This window comes from Dama dama, chromosome 13 (assembly GCF_033118175.1).
Source record: "Dama dama isolate Ldn47 chromosome 13, ASM3311817v1, whole genome shotgun sequence".
In the NCBI taxonomy this organism is placed as follows: domain Eukaryota; kingdom Metazoa; phylum Chordata; class Mammalia; order Artiodactyla; family Cervidae; genus Dama; species Dama dama.
In genome coordinates this window covers 63361266-63378506 of record NC_083693.1, presented here as the reverse complement: position 1 = coordinate 63378506, position 17241 = coordinate 63361266, and the positions used below count along the sequence as shown (strand labels likewise).

Sequence of the window (17241 nt, the reverse complement as noted above, 5' to 3'; positions counted from 1 at the left end):
CACTCCTTCCCCATCTGTCCTTTCATACGGCATCAGGAAGAGCCCACAGACCTCTCCACTCTGTGTCCACACACACTGCTGCACTGTGACAAGGCTTCTGCTGTCACAGAGGAGGAGCATTTGCTTGGAGGCCCAGGCCACACAGAGGAGGATTTTTTCTGGGCCCTCTATCAGTACAGCCTCCCAGTAGGACTGTAGCAGTTCACTCACTGGAGAAGATGAAATCACAAATCACCCAACATAATAGAGAATAGAAAATCCACCCCCAACCCCCGTGGTGGATATTGGTTTTCTGGCTCCAGCAATGTTCTTGCAATCAGCTTCCAAGGAGACACCACAGAGAGAGGGGGTTAAACTGAAATAGCACGGTAGGCCATTTGGAGAATCATGGCTCTATCACTTAGTAAGAGGCATCTAGAACCTTTGCCCCTTTGGGCCTGAGTTTCCCCATCTGTAAAGGGAACAGGCTGGGCTAGGTCACCTCCAGGGATCCTGTCGGCTCTGCTGGGCTGAGGGAGTTTAGGAAATGGTCCTGAGAGCCAGAAGACCCCATGAAGCCAGAGCCTCATGCTTGCTCCCTGCTCGGGGCCCTGCTGTTTAAAAAACATGGGTACTCGAGACTTGCCTGGTGGTCCAGAGGACAAGGCTGCATGCCCCCAATGCAGGGTTGTTGTTCAGTTGCTAAGTCATGTCCAATCCTTTGCGAACCCATGGACTACAGCACGCCTGCAGGCGTCCCTGTCCTTCATTAATCTCCTGAAGTCTGCTCAAACTCATGTCCACTGAGTCAGTGATGCCATCCAACCATCTCATGCTCTGTTGTCCCCTTTCCCTCCTGTCCTCAATCTTTCCCAGCATCAGGGTCTTTTCCAGTGAGTCGGGGCCCGGGTCCAATCCCTAGTCAGGGAACTGGATTCTGCATGCCGCAACTAAATATCCCACATGCCACCATGAGGACTGAAGATCTTGAATGCTGCAACTAAGATTGAAGTGAAGTGCTAGTCACTCTCATCTCCAGAAAATATGATTTAATTCGTCTGGGGTGGGGCCCGGGCAGTGGTGTTATTTTTTATAAGCTGCCCAGTTTTTTGCTCATGTAGTTGTGACCTACTGACCCAGATGCTGGCTGCTGAAGGGTGACAGCCTGGGGGTGGGAGTGGAAATAGTCAGCTTCCTCCACCGTGTCTGCTGTCCTGTCGCTCTCGTGTCTGTCGTTGTTGTTTAGTCGATCAGTTGTGTCCGACTCTTTGTGACCCCGTGGACTGGAGCCCACCAGGCTCCTTTGTCCATGGGATTTTCCAGGCAAGAATACTGGAGTGGGTTGCCACTTCCTCCTCCGAGGGATCTTCCCAACCCAGGGATTGAACCCCGGTCTCCTGCGTTGGCAGGCAGGTCTGTACTTTCTAGTTATCTGAGCATCAGCCTGTCTGGCTCAAATCAAGACCTCTGGCTTAGGGGTTCAACATTCCTGAATCTCTTGATGTCTTGCAGGTGCTCAAAGGTGGTTGCGTGGGTAGAATTAGCACACCCGTCTCCTCCTGAATCCCCCCAAGTCCTTGGAGTCCCTGCCCATAATGGAGGCTTTAGCATTCTCAGCAAGGTCGTCCACTATGTCTGGGGTGTATGGAAGGCAGGCTTAGGGCGCCTGGAGGGAGCTGTCCCGCCGCCTTCATCCAGTGGTGGGCGAGCTTTCCTCAACAGCCATCCAGCCTGACACCAGCTCCGAGTACACATGATCCTGCCTCAGCTCGGGAATGGGCAGAGCCTCCCGCTGGGATTTTCTAGACTGAGCTAGGGGGCGTGGCCTGTCGGGGGCGTGGCCTCCGGGAAATCGCGGGAGGGGGAGCTTGGGTCCTGGCTGCGGGGTCCTTCCTCTGCAAGCGCCGGAGGAAGCCGGCTGGTGGAGGTTTGAGGGCTGAGCTCAGGCCAGCCCGCAGAGTCTGAGAGGACCCAGATCTCCCGAGGCTGCCGCTCCCTGCCTCGCTGTCTGCTCCTCCCCACCTGACAGCAGCGACCGTCCCCTTCCTGGGGTCTGGAGCCTGGGCAGACAGAGGTGGGATCCTGACACAAGAGCAGGTCAGAAAATCGATTTATCAGCTCACGACCCTTAGAAAAACAAAATAGGGTAGAAATGATCCGAGTGCATCACCAGTGATAAGGTAAGTACTGCTCCGGGTCCATGTGTCTCTGGTGTCTCTATGTGTCAAGTGCATTCCTTGCTGTGATTTACAATGGAAAGAGCTCAAAGGCAGCGGGTTGTTGCCTAGTGGCCAGGGTTCTGGATTCAGATCACCCAATTTACTGTATGGACATGAGCAACTAGGTTAGCCACTCAGGGCTTCAGGTTCTGTGAAATAGGTTCACAGTGCCAGCCCCACCGACTCACAGTGCCTTTGTGAGCTCCCCATGGGATTGAATGTTGAAACAGTGACGAGGGCTTTAGAACTGAGGTTGTCTCCTTGCTTTTGCTGGAGTGAGGCTATTTAGGGAAAAGCTGGGGACTAAGGGGAAAATGCAGTCTGATTCTCCTCCCGCCCCAGAAGGAGACATCAACAGCCTCTGAAAAGGGCACTTTTAGGAAGTGTTTAAAGCGTGTGGAAGTTTGACCAGCCAAAGGGAAGGGAAGCTGGGCACGGAGGAAATCCCCCAGCTTGCTGTGCTGGTGGCTCCCTCAGCAGAGCTGCCCAGCCCGTGAGTGACTGTGGGTGTGCGATCAAGCCACCACTTGGAAGAGAGGGGTGACAGATTAGACCACTGTTTATGCACCAGCTCAGCAGCTGGTGCCTAGAACGTGCATGGGGCTCCCAGCTCGAGTCAGAAGCCCTTCCTGCCTTTGGGGATTTAACTGCTCTTGGATGTCCAAATCTTAGGAGGCCTCTATGCTGATGGGCATTTGTCTAAAGGTTTGCTCTTAGGTGTTGGGTTGCTTCACATGTAGTGTCTCAGTTTCTTGTTTAGTCACTAAGTGGTGTTTGATTCTTTCGAGACTCCATGGACTGTAGCCCGCCAGGCTCCTCTGTCCATGGGATTTCCCAGGCAAGAATACTGGAGTGGGGTACCATTTCCTTCTCCAGGGACTCTTCCCAACCCAGGAATCGAACCTGCATTGGCAGGTGGGGTTTTTTTGTTTTTAACCACTGAGCCACCAGGGAAGCCCCTCTGTTTCTTAGCTAAAGGGTAACATGAGGCAGACACAGTGGCTCTGTGTTTTGATTCTTTGTCCCAACCCCCTCCACCTTGGGGATCCAAGCCCTGGTCACACAGTAGGTTCCTCTCCTTGAGTGGTGAGAAAATGGTTGACATGCCAGGTGTGGTGGGAGTGGAGGGGTAGGGGTGGAGCTGACCCAGGCCCAAGCCTGTTGGCCTCCTGGTGGCATCTGGGTGAACTGGAGCCTGGCAAAGCCTGGAAGTGGGGAGTGGTTGCTCTGTAACAACTGTGATGATCAGGAAGTGTGATGTAAAGGAAAGCATGGACCAATCTGAGCTCAAAACCTGGCTTGCATCATTTGTTGTTGTTGTTGTTTAGTTGCTGAATTCGACTCTTGCAACCCCATGGACTATAGCCCGCCAGGCTCTTCTGTCCATGGCATTTTCTGGGCAAGAATCCTGGAGTGGGTTGCCATTCCCTCCTCCAGGGGATTTTCCCGACCCAGGGATCGAACCTGCATGTCCTGCATTGCAGGTGGTTCCTTTACCACTGAGCCACCATGGAAGCCCCGGCTTACATCACAGCTGCAGAATTATTGCTGAAAGCTCAGCTTCTCTATACACTGGTGCTGAATTGACTCTTGAGACAGAGTTTTGGGTGAAGTAGAAAAGGAAAAAGGGCTTCCCTGGTGGCTCAGACAGTAAATCATCTGCCTGCAATGCAAGAGATCTGGGTTCGATCCCTGAGACGGGAAGATCCCCTGGAGAAGGCAATGGCAATCCACTCCAGTATTCTTGCCTGGAAAATCCCATGATTAGAGGAGCCTGGCGGGCTACAGTCCATGGAGTTGCAAAGAGTTGGACATGTCTGAGTGACTACCACACACACACAAACGGATAACTGTATTACTTTGCCAGATAAAGAGGGACACTGGAGGCTCTCACCTTGAAAAACTATGTGTTGCAGCCCCAGAGGATTTGATGAAGGGTTTTTTATTAGTGGTTCAAGGGTGAGGTCTCTGATAAGATTAGGTATGAGCAGGGCCTGTTGTCATCGTTCAGTTGTTCAGTCGCTCAGTCGTGTCCGACTCTGCAACCCCATGGACGGTAGCACTCCAGGCTTCCCTGTCCTTGACAATCTCCCAGAATTTGCTCAAATTCATGTCCATTGAGCCAGTGATGCCTTCCAACCGTCTCATCCTCTGTTGTCCCCTTCTTCTCCTGCCTTCACGCCCTTAACTTCATCTCAGATGGTCAGTCTCCTAATGATGAGCTTCTCTCCTCCAGTATAATCTTGCCTGAGGTGGTTTCTCGTCTGCCCCTCTCTTGATTAGCAACTGTTCAAATCTGCCCTTCAGAACTAAGGGAAGATCGTGGAGGCTGGAGTCTTGCCTATAAGAAAGCGGGGAACAAAAAAAGTCTTTCGTGCCTGCAAGCTCCTCAGGGTCCCACACGGGTTTAGAATCTTGAGCAGCCTCGGTTTTTCATCTGGAAAATGGGTGCTGGTGAGAGTAGTGGTGAGAGAGAGAATGAATGTGCAGAAATGTTCCTGGCACGTGGAGGGCTCTTACCTGGTATGGCCTGGTCCTTTTGTTCCAGCCACATTTTTCCATTTACAGAACACCGTGCATCCACTGTGCCTTTGCCTTTGTTGGGGAGCAGGCTTTCTGTGGAGAGCAGGTAGAGAGGGGACACTCGTGGCAAAATGCAATTTCCATGGAGGGGTACCTTTCCTCCGGGAGTGGCAGAAGGGAGAGCTGGCTGTGATGAGGCCTGGGTGACAAAGCAGGGTCCTTTGCAACCAGCTCAGGTAACTTAAACAGATGCCACAGGCTGAAGAGGAGGCCATAATGATTCCTCCCTCTCACTCTTCTGTTTCCATTAATGAGTTAATGATATTTCCATCGTCTGTCCCAGCACCTGACCTCAAAACCCTCTACCCATCCATTCATGCACCCACCCATCTATCCACCCATTTACTCACCCATCTGTCTATCTACCCCCTTATCCTTCTATTTACCCATCTTATTCATCTGCCTACTCCTGTGTCCGTCCACCCAACCCACCTACCTCTCCGTGCATCCATCCATTTTAACAAATAATTTAGGGGAAATTATGAGCTACATCTCAGATTTGTCCCTGACTGTGCTCAGCTCCTCCTAATTAGTCAGCAGTTCCTGTTCCAGGGAGAAGCTAATTCTGACTCCATGATGGAACTGTTTCTTTGACTTGCTTTTCATTGCTTTTGTTATTATCATCATACATAATAGCCTGCCTCAGAGGACTCTGTCCCTCTGCCTGACTGATAAACTGCAGTGCCTTTGTAGCTCACAGGGAGATAATCTGACCTTGCCCACCTGTGAAGGCTGCAGGAAAGAAGAGATTAACACACCCCTTCCTGGAGATGTTTTGCAAGACTGAAGACCCATTTTATTTTACTTTCTTACTGCCTCTTCCTCTCTATTCTGCCTTTTGACTTGAGTTCCTCAGCCCTTTTCTCTCTGGTTCTATTAAAACAAAACAACAACTGGCATCCGACAAGATGGTTGTTTAGAGACATTAGTCTGCCGTCTTTTCAGTCAGCCCGACAAGATGGTTGTTTAGAGACATTAGTCTTCTCAGTCAGCCAGCTCTCTGAATAAAGTCATATTCCTTGTCTCTACACCTCATCTCCCATTCATTGACCTGTCATGCGGTGAGCAGAGCCAGCACGGGTGCAGTAATATTTCTGTAGCTTCTTGTCCCCTCTCTGGTCATACCCTCCTCACATTCAGTTCCTTACTGATGCGCGTTCTCTCTCTATCTGGCATTTGCCTGTAAGAATGTATTGTTTCCACAGGCAGAAACTCTTTTCTTCCCTGGCTGCCCCTCTCTCTTCTCCTGATCTTAGAGTATCATGCTGCTTAGAAAGGCTTTTCTGGCTAAGTCACCTCCTATGAACTCAGAACTTAATGTCTTGTACTCTCCTTAGGAGCTAATCCTCTCTTTTCTTTTCCCGTCTCCCATGAGACTAAAAGCAACTTGAGCTACCCTAGGGGCCAGTGTCTAGTGCAGCGCCTTCCATATAATAGATGCTCAGTAAGCATCTGCTCTGGTCGGTGAGTGGGTGGATGATTGGAGAGCCATTGAAGGGTTTGAAACAAGAGTGATTAGGTTAGATTTGTGTTTTAGAAGATGGCTTTGAGGATGGTGAGATGGAGACAGGGAATCCCGTAGGAGACCATGCATTGATTCTGGGGAGGAAGCCTTGACCAAGCCAATCTGGGGCACTGGGGAGGGAGCTAAAGAGGAGGAGACAATGTGGGGAATATTTAAGATTTGGAAACGGTAGAACTGAGTAATTGAGTGGATGCTTGGATGAAGATAAAGATCAACCAGCCAACACAGCCATCCAACACAAGAGACTGGGCAGGTGGCGAGGCTACCTCCAAGAACAGACTGGTGGAGGCAACAGTGGAAGCAGGGTGGCCTCCCTAAGCATGCCCTATGTGGCAGGAAGAAGCTGGTTCTGTAAGCCTTCCCCCTGGGGGGTGGGGAGGACATCTGGGAGTCATCAGTGTTGGGGGGTCGAAACCATGGAGGAGGTGCAGTGTGTGTGTGTTGAGTGAAAAGAACAAGTCAGCTTTAAATGTCAGTGGGAGGGATGCCCCTAGTACCTGCCACACGTGACCTTGAGTGGTGCTGACTTGTTCCTGCCTTATGAGATCAGAGGCTCCCTGAGGGTGGGAGCCATTTCTTCTTCTTTATCTCTAAGTCCCCCATGTCCAGTCTGGTGCTGTGAACCCATGCTCCAGAGATACTTGTGGAATGAAACCAGGAGATACCAGACTGTTGGACAAGCCACTGTATCCCTCTGGGCCTCAGTTTCCTCATCCCTAAAATGGGGGGACAGTAGGGCTGTTGCAAAGATGGGACAGGAGGGCAGATGTGAAATGCTATGTCAACTGTGGGAGATCTGGCAAATACCGAGTGTGAGTACCGAAGAGATGCACTCACTTGTCTTAAGAGCCTGAGTCAGGCTGCTGACCTCCCAAGGGCTGCATCCTGGTTCTGCCCACCGAGTTCTGCTGGGTCTTACATTCCCCTTCGAGCTGTTCTGTCCTTTGACCTGGGAACTCATGGATGACACTCGGTCAGGAGTGAAACTCCAGAGCCTCTAGACCTGTGGATGCTTTGCTGCTCAGAGTGTGGTCCGTGGCCCTGCAGCACCAGCATCACCTGGTGGGTGGTCGCAGATTCTCCAGCCCTACGTCAGACCCACTGAGTCAGGAACTGTGAAGGTGGGGCTCTGTAATCTGTTTCAACAAATCCTCCAGGTGACTCAGGTGCACCTAAGTTTAAGAACCACGGCTCTAGAATCCCCCAAACCTCTTTTGGCTGCAAAGTGGACATAGGAGGTGCTTTCACTTAAGCATCGTCTATGTTTCTTCTTTGCTCTGCAGACTTGAATATTTCTGACTTTGGTTGCCAGAATTTGCTTGTTGTTGTCCTGGGAAATAGGAATTTATCAGTGGTCACCCCAGCCTGTCCCACACATGCGCACACTCACCACCAGCAAACAACAGGCTTCGGCCAGATGACTCTCAACAAATTCCTGAGACCAGACAGGACGTGTTTTCACTTGGTTTCTTTTGCCCGTTTTTGTTGGTGCCTGGGAGCCTGTGCTGATGAATGAGTTTTTATCTTCCTGAGGGTAATTTTGTGTGGACTGTAGAGAACCTTAGATAAATTCAGAGACACGGACCTCCAGGGCCAGTGTCCCTGGGAACCGCTCAGGGACTTCCTCACGTGTGAGCCAGGTGAACCATTTGGACCCTCCAGTGTGGGCCTGGGATTCAGGGACAGGAGAGCTGGCAAGAGGAGGAGGAGTGAGGCCAAATTTTGACTCATGGGACTGTGCAAGGTTCAGAGGTCACAGTCCTCAGCTTCCCCTTTGCCCCTTCTTCTCGCCATCAAAACATATAAACCAAAACACGAAAAGCAAAAAATAAGAAAACATCCCTGCACTGTTGGTAGGAATGTAAAATGGTGCAGCCACTATGGAAAAACAGAATGCGGTTCCTCAAAAAATTAAAAATAGAACTACCATATGATCCAGCGTTTCCACTTCTGGATCTATACCCAAAAAAACTGAAAGCGGGGACTCAAGTAATATAATCATGTTCAGAGCAGCGCTATTCGTGATCGCCAGAAGGTAGAAGCCACCCAAATGTCCATTGACAAATGGAAAAATAAAATACAGTATATATGTATGATGGAGTATTATTATGCCTTAAAAAGGAAGGCGCTTCTGATAACATTCTACAACATGGATGCACCTTGGGGACATGATGCTAAGTGAAATAAGACACAACAAGACAAATGCTGTATCACTCAGCTTACCGTCTGAGCCTCCAGGGAAGTACATAAGGTATCTAGAGTGGTCAAATTCACAGACAGACAGTGGACTGCTGTTTGCCACAGCCTGAGTGAAGGGAGGATGGGGAGTTAGTGTTTAACGGGAACAGATTTTCAGCTGGAGAAACTGAAAAAGTTCTGGAGGTAGATGGTGGTGATGGTTGCATGACAGTTTAAGTGTACCTAATTACCACTGAATTGTACATTAAAAAATGGTTAACAAAAAAAAATGGTTAACAAGGTAAATTTTATATTATGTATGAAAGTGAAATATTAGTCACTCAGTGATGTCCAACTCTTTGCCACCCATGGTCTGTAGCCCTCCAGGCTCCTCTGTTCATGGAATTCTCCAGGCAAGAATACTGGAGTGGGTAGCCATTCGCTTCTCCAGGGATCTTCCCCACCCAGGGATCAAACCTGGGTCTCCTGCATTGCAGACAGGTTGTTTACTATCTGAGCCACCAGGGAAGCTCTGTCATGTATATTAAACCACAACTGAAAATGGCACCAAGAAGCAACTCCCTCCACCACCATCACTGAAATCCAGGCTTGTATCCTGGAAAGGTTGGAGAGGTGGGCCCTCCTGGAGTCCTCATCTTCAGGGACTGAGAGGTTGGGGCCAAGGCTCAGGTGGGGACTGGTTGTGGCAGGGAGGTGGGTCTTGGAACAAGAAGACCTGGATTCTAATGCCCATGCTTCCTTCAACAGGCTGGCTTTGGGCTCGTCCCTTCCCCTTTTGAACCTCAAGTTTCCTCATCTGTGAGATGGGGAAGTGGCACCCACTTATTCATTCCAGAAGTCCTTAGGAGTGCCTGTGATGTACCAGGCACTGTTCAAGGTGCACAAGGCCCTCTTGGAATTTATTGAATTGGCCATAAAGTTCATTCGGATTTTTCTGTACCATCTTATGGAAAAAACCAAATGAACTTTTTAGCCAACCCAGTACATCCTCGTGGAGGAGACAGATCATCAACAAGCAGACAAGTAAACAAACAAATCTCAGATACTGATGGGAACTCTGCAGAGCTGGCACATAGGAAGGAGTGATGGTGCTGGGGGAGGGGGCCGTCCTAGTGGGATGGTCAGGGAGGGCCTCACGAGGGGGTGGTGTTTAAGCTGAGACCTGGCGGCAGAGGAGCTAGCCCTGCTGTGGGGGTGGAGGGGGGGGTTGGCAGGGGGCGGCACTCCTGGAGCTCCCGGAGCAAAGCCAGTAGCTGAAGGGCACAGAAAGCTGGCCGATGTGCTGGTGGCGGGAAGGTAGGAGGAGCTGGGGCTGGATCACGCTGGGCCTTGTAGGAGTTTGGGGGTTTTTCTGGGGGTGTGATAACTCACTGTGAAACTGTCTCAGTGGGTTTTAAACAAGGAAGAGGAGGATGCGGTTTGGATTTTGGAATGATCACTGTGGCTGCCCCGGGGAATAATGGTCAGGGAAAAATGAGAACGCTGGGATTGGGCTTCCCTGGTGGCTCAGACGGTAAAGAATCTGCCTTCAATGCAGGAGACCTGGGTTCGATTCCTGGGTCAGGAAGATCCCCTGGAGAAGGGATAGGCTACCCACTCCAGTATTCTTGATCTTCCCTGTTGGCTCAGATGGTAAAGAATCTGCCTTCAATGCAGGAGACCTGGGTTCGATTCCTGGGTCAGGAAGATCCCCTGGAGAAGGGATAGGCTACCCACTCTAGTATTCTTGATCTTCCCTGGTGGCTCAGACAGTAAAGAATCTGCCTTCAATGCAGGAGACCTGGGTTCGATTCCTGGGTCAGGAAGATCCCCTGGAGAAGGGATAGGCTACCCACTCCAGTATTCTTGATCTTCCCTGTTGGCTCAGATGGTAAAGAATCTGCCTTCAATGCAGGAGACCTGGGTTCGATTCCTGGGTCAGGAAGATCCCCTGGAGAAGGGATAGGCTACCCACTCCAGTATTCTTGATCTTCCCTGTTGGCTCAGATGGTAAAGAATTTGCCTTCAATGCAGGAGACCTGCGTTCGATCCCTGGGTTGGGAAGATCCCCTGGAGGAGGGCATGGCAACCCATTCCAGTGTTCTTGCCTGGAGAATCCCCCAAAACAGTGGAGCCTGGTGGGCTACAGTCCAAGGGATTGCAGAATCAGACACGACTAAGTGACTAAGCACAGGAGTGGGGGTGGCTTGGCCACGGAGAGAGCCACAGGGAATCCAGGTAAGAGGGTGCAGCTTTGGGTTGGACCCATCTCTTGCCTATTTTAGAGACTTATGAAAGCCACGGGACCCTTTTCCAGGAAAAATGCACATACTTAAATATTTACAAGATGGAGCATGTGATTTCAGGGGAACCCCTCAAGTTTATCCTCCATGAGCCCCAGGACTGGAACTGCTGGGCTGGGATATCTCTGAGACCCTTCCCAGCAGGCTCTGTCAGTTTTCAGGCTGAGCCCTGGCTCCGGTGCCCACAGGGCCAGTTAGGAGCCCACAGGAGGGAGGCTGGAGAGGGAGGGTGATGAGACATCGTCAGTTGTGGAAGGGGTTTCCCTCCTGGTCCATGAGTCCCGGCTTGACTATATATGGTGAAGAGAGAGCAAAGGGCAAGACTGATCTGCCAAAACTACAAAACAACTTAATGCAGACTCCATTCACTTGGAATTTGCAGCCATACAGACCATACATTCTCAGGGGCCGGGGGGAGATTGGTTCTTGGGTGGGGTGAAAATAATCTTAGATATAGTATTACAGTGATTTGTCACCCTCCAAAAGGCCATGGTACATAAACAGATACTCTATACGTCTAAGGATATTAACATTTTATGGGGGCAGGTGATTAGGAAAAAAATATGTCTAAAAAATCTCCTTGGGAGGATGATTACGAACAACAACAAGGTTGATTTAGACACAGTGAGGTTTTTCATCTGAGCCAGGAGTCTTAAATCAATAGAACTGCTCAGGCTTTTCATTTTGGTATATTAATCTAAAAGGTAAAGTGAAAGTGAAAATCGCTCAGTCATGTCTGACTCTTTGTGACCCCATGGACTCTACAGTCCAAGGAATTCTTCAGGCCAGAATACTGTAGTGGGTATAGCCTTTCTCCCAGGGGATCTTCCCAACCCAGGGATCAAACGCAGTTCTCCCGCATTGCAGGTGGATTCTTTACCAGCTGAGCCACCAGGGAAGCCCAATCTGTAAGGTAGGCCTACAACAAAAATTTTTTATTCTCTCTTGTTCAAATGCATTTGTATATATAGCAACAGCATTTTCTTTTATTCTATTTTTTTAATCTTTGTTTTTTTGGCTGCTTTGGGTCATCATTGCCGTGCTCAGGCTTTCTCTAGTTGCAGCACGCGGGGGCTGCTCTTCATTGTGGTGCACGAGCTTCTCACTGCAGTGACTTCTCTTGTTGTGGAGGATGGGTTCTAGGGCGCAGGCTCAGTAGTTGTGCAAGGGCTTTGTTGCCCTGCAGCATGTGGGGTCTTCCCAGACCACGGATTGAACTCATGTCCCCTGCATTGGCAGGCGGTTTCTCAACCACTGGGCCACCAGGGAAGCCCAGCAATAGCATTTTTTTAGTTAAATTCTCAACAATATGAACTTTTCGCTACTGCAAGGAAGACTGTCATCTTTTATTCTGATTATTTACCTCTGGAGAAAGAATGCCATGCATTTTGACATATTTTATGTGGCCCTGATATTGACCCTGAGGGCAAGTGTCTACCCCATTTTATAGATGAGGAAACAAGCTAAGGGTAAAGACTTGCACAGCTTGTGAGCTGCTGACCCTAGCCTGGGGCTCATGTCTCGGTGCCTTCTACCCTGTACTGGGTTCCTGATTCCACGGAGGAGAAGTAGCAGTGCCCTGTGGAAGCTTGGCCTGTTTTCTTGCCAGAGCACAGTAGTGCAGTTCAGTCGCTCAGTCACATCCAACTCTTTGCGACTGCAGCACACCAGGCTCCCCTGTCCATCACCAACTCCCAGAGCTTGCTCAAACTCACGTCCATCCAGTCAGTGATGCCGTCCAACCATCTTATCCTCCGTCTTCCCCTTCTCCTCCTGCCTTCCATCTTTCCCAGCATCAGGCTCTTCTCCAAGGAGTCTGTTCTTTGCATCAGGTGGCCAAAGTATTGGAGTTTCAGGTTCAACATCAGTGCTTCTAATGAATATTCAGGGTTGGTTTCCTTTAGGATGAACTGGTTGGATCTCCTTGCGATCCAAGGGACTCTCAAGAGTCTTGTCCAACATCAGAGTTCAAAAGCATCAATTCTTTGGCGCTCAGCTTTCTTTATGGTCCAACTCTCACATCCATACATGACTACTGGAAAAACCATAGCTTTGACTAGACGGACCTTTGTTGGCAAACTAACGTCTCTTCTTTTTAATATGCTGTCTAGGCTGGTCACAGCTTTTCTTCCAAGGAGCAAGCGTCTTTTAATTTCATGGCTGCCATCACCATCTGCAGTGATTTTGGAGCCCAAGAAAATAAAGTCTGTCACTGCACAGCAGGATGTGGACAAAGTTGGGTCTCTTTCGTGCTGTCTGAAGAGGCCCCCAGGCCTCAGTGTTGACTGATCTGGTACATTCCTGTGAGCAAGAAGGAAAAACATGGATGGTGCTGAATGTTGCAGAAGAGAGTGTCTGGGGCCCGTGCTGTTTTGTGGGTTGAACTTGATCTTTACCTTGGAGAGCCAGCTCGGGATGGGATGGTATTCACAAGAGCTCCAGGCCTTGCTTGCTGGACTGAGGGACCAGGAAAATAAATAAGGAACAGGAGGCCAGGGAAGGGGAATGGAGAGACAGAGATCACATGTCAGTGTCTTGGTCTGTGCATTCTGTATATTCAGTGCAGTTGAGTTGGAGTTGGCTGGCTGCATCATCTTCTAAATTGTGAGACACTATGCCAGTGTGAAAGGCATAAGCATGATCACTCAGCTGCCTTCTGCCCTGCAATGAGCAGTGGATCCAGAGACATGAATGAGCTGTCAGCTTGAAATGCTTGTTCTGTCACCATTATTTAAGCTCAGTAGGACGACTGTTATGTCAAGCGCTGTCTAGGTTATACTGTCCTAAGGTTTACTCTTTATCTGCTTATGATGCCCAAATAGCTCCTCATTAAACAACTATGTGTTGTGTGTTTTTTGCACAGAAATGACAACATCGCATATCTTAAAGAGAAGTACCTTGTAATAGGAAAAAAAATGCTTGCATGGAATTCGGATGAATGTGTCCTTTTTAAAACAAGCAAAAAATATCAAAAGAATTGATGTTAAAACTGTGTGCATCAAACTAATAATCATTAGGGAAAAAAAATTAAGTGAGGCACTTAGAGCAATGCCTGACACATGGTAGGTGCTATATAAATGTTAGCTTCTTTTATCCTAAGCCTTTCTGCCTTTGACTTTCAGGGGCTTACGCATCACCAGTGAGGCCAAGCCTTCACCACAACTTGAACCACATCCTAGAAACAAGATGGCCATAGAGAGACTGGCGTATTCCTGAGCATATGGGGGGTGAGGCCCCGGCAGGCCCAAAGATGGGGAACATCACGGCAGACAACACCTCAATGAACTGTGACATCGACCACACCATCCACCAGACGCTGGCCCCGGTGGTCTACATCACGGTGCTGGTGTTGGGCTTCCCGGCCAACTGCCTGTCCCTCTACTACGGCTACCTGCAGATCAAGGCCCGGAACGAGCTGGGCGTGTACCTGTGCAACCTGACGGTGGCCGACCTCTTCTACATCTGCTCCCTGCCCTTCTGGCTGCAGTACGTGCTGCAGCACGACCACTGGTCCCACGACGACCTGTCCTGCCAGGTGTGCGGGATCCTGCTCTACGAGAACATCTACATCAGCGTGGGCTTCCTCTGCTGCATCTCCATCGACCGCTACCTGGCCGTGGCCCACCCCTTCCGCTTCCACCAGTTCCGCACCTTGAAGGCCGCCATGGGCGTCAGCGCGCTCATCTGGGCCAAGGAGCTGCTGACCAGCGTCTACTTCCTCATGCATGAGGAGGTGGTGGAGGACGCCGACCGGCACCGCGTCTGCTTTGAGCATTACCCGCTGGAGCCGCGGCAGCGCGGCATCAACTACTACCGCTTCCTCGTGGGCTTCCTCTTCCCCATCTGCCTGCTGCTGGCCTCCTACCGGGGCATCCTGCGGGCCGTGCGCCGCAGCCACGGGACCCAGAAGAGCCGCAAGGACCAGATCCAGCGGCTGGTGCTCAGCACCGTGGTCATCTTCCTGGCCTGCTTCCTGCCCTACCACGCGCTGCTGCTGGTGCGCAGCCTCTGGGAGTCCAGCTGCGACTTCGCCAAGGGCATCTTCAACGCCTACCACTTTTCCCTGCTCCTCACCAGCTTCAACTGCGTGGCCGACCCCGTGCTCTACTGCTTCGTCAGTGAGACCACGCACAGGGACCTGGCCCGCCTCTGCGGGGCCTGCCTGGCCTTCCTCACCTGCGCCAGGACCGGCCGCGCCCGGGAGACCTACCCGCTGGGCGCCCCCGAGGCCTCTGGGAAGAGCGAGGATCCCGAGGTCCTGACAAAGCTCCACCCGGCCTTCCAGACCCCCCACCCGCCTGGAGTGGGAGGGTCCCCCGCAGGCGGGCTGTCCTAGCTGGGTCACCCCATCACCCACGTGCGAGGCCTGAGCCTGCTCCACGGCTGCTGCCCATTTGGCCAAGGCAGCTGCCTCTTGCTGCTAGAGGGGCTGGGGCCGCTGGGCCCTAGGACTGGGCCATAACACGACCTCGCTGGTTTCCAGGGAGCCTGCTGTGATTGCCGAGTCCAACAGGGCTGCTGGCCAAGCGTGGGGATGAGCCTTGACAGCACGTGGGGGTCATCTGCTGCTGGTGGGAAGAAGACCTGGTCACCTCCAGGAGGTTTTCAGAGGAGCTCGTGGGGGATCAGAGTGTGAGCCCGTGGAGAGAGGGGCCTGGGAGATGACGGGGGTACCCAGGTGCCCACCTGCCGGGGCCTTCCAACGCCAGAGGTGACGCTTGTCCCAATGCCCTGGTGTGATCTGAGAAGAGGACGCAGGAAGGTGTGTTATCATCCTTACCACTTGAGCCCCACCCCGTGGAGGTTGGATGGGGAGAAGGAACGTGGGGAGGGGTTGAGGCACTGAGAGTGTGTGTGGCGGGGACGGTGGGGGCGAGACAGGCAGAGGAGAGACCCCAGGTCCAGCCAACTCACAGTTTTCACGGGCAGGGAGATTCGAGCGGATTCTCCAAGCCCCAGCACTGATGCACGACCAATCCTAGGGCTCCGTGGGGCTCTGGGGGGTGATGTCTATAATCCTTTAAAGTCAGCACTGAAGTTCAAATGTCAGGCCAGAGGCCTAAAGCAGTGTGTTCAACCGAGTTCCCGAAAGATTGCTCCCAGTTCAACTTCTGTTGCTGTCTGCCCCAAAGTATACAAGACCCAGAAGTCTGGGACTCTGTGTGTGTGTGTGTGTGTGTGTGTGTGTGTGTGTGTGTGTGTGTGTGTGTGTCCGTGGTTAGAATGCCAGGTCTCCATGACAGCTCTGCTCCGAGACACTGAGGCTCACTGAGGTCACAGGACGGCTGGTAGTGTTAGCTGCCATGGACACAGACTAGGGTGCCTAGCAGTCTTTGAGAGGAGCATGACACTCTCCCCAAGTTCTTAGATGGAGCAAAACAAACAAGAGATGAATTCTCTGGCATCTTTCAGCCCAAAGGGCTGGGGTGAAGCTCCACTGTGGTTTAAATAGCCCCTGTGCCAAAGAGAGGAAAAGGCCCTGGGCTTGCCTTGCCTCCTTGGTCCTCCATCCCCACTCCTCTACCCAGATGTTCCCCCTCACCCACCTGGAGAGTGACAGGATGGCCCATTGGCTACATGTTGTCTCTTGTTCTGTCCTAGAAGACTGGTTACAGGGCTCCTCTCTCCTGCAGCTTCCCACCCAGTCATGTTAAGCTCCTGCCTGGGGAATATACCAAGGACCAGAAGAGCATCTTGCTACTCCAGGGAGCTGCCCACCTTTGAGAAATGCTAGCCCTTTAGATTTCCTGGTCAGTGGACTGGCACCAGTTCTGACTTCCTTCAGAGACCTGGAATCTGAGCTCTTACAGCCAAGGATCTTGGTGGGCGCAAACCTGGGGAGGGACCAGGGATGGGAAGATAGAAACTGGTATCAGTGGGACATTTCTGGAATCTGCTGAAGAGGGATCACAGAGAACATCTTCAGTCTCTCCTTGTGTCTCTCTTCCCCTCTCCCAGAGATAGATCCACCCCGAGTTTCTTAACCCTCTCTTCAGAGGCATCCAGAGGCTGATAGCCCAGGCTGGATGTGCCCTAAGGAAGTGGGCTTCCAAGTCTACACTTGATTCTGACTGTGTGTAATCTCTGCCCTAGCTCCTTCTGGAGGTTCTTTCATAACCTGGGGAGGTTCTCTTCCCCTTCATAGAGGAGGAAGTGACCGGGTCTGAAGGTGGAAAAAATGACCATACGGCTAAGAAAAACCCAGGATCTTATAGAGACAATGGCACTGGTTGAGCCCTCCATGCCTCCCCATTTCAAATTTCCTCCTATTTTGATCTTAAACATGGGCATTCCCACTGGGATAAACTGGCATGAGCTGAAGGCAGTTTCATTTATTATCAAGAGTTGTATTTTTGTATTGTCCTTTCTTTTATGCCAAGTATACATGTGTTGGACCATGCAGTGGATTTATGTAGCAAACTTGAGTCTGCAAATAAAAACCTAACCAGGCACA

General features: G+C 51.1%; 1 protein-coding gene across 3 annotated transcripts in view; it reads left to right on the top strand.

Moving 5' to 3' along the window:
* Window positions 1-17241, top strand: part of GPR68 (G protein-coupled receptor 68) — a 26922-nt gene extending 9681 nt beyond the window's left edge. Inside the window, exons 2-5 of one of the 3 annotated variants that reach the window (XM_061159290.1) lie at window positions 11655-11700; window positions 12899-13080; window positions 13910-15042; window positions 15271-17241. In XM_061159290.1, coding sequence (XP_061015273.1) covers window positions 14008-15042; window positions 15271-15423 — 1188 coding nt within the window. In that variant the 5' untranslated portion in view covers window positions 11655-11700; window positions 12899-13080; window positions 13910-14007 and the 3' untranslated portion in view covers window positions 15424-17241. Of the gene's footprint in view, window positions 1-1898; window positions 2160-11654; window positions 11701-12898; window positions 13081-13909 lie in introns of those variants that run through there. The other 2 variants (XM_061159289.1, XM_061159291.1) reach the window with 2 other exon arrangements.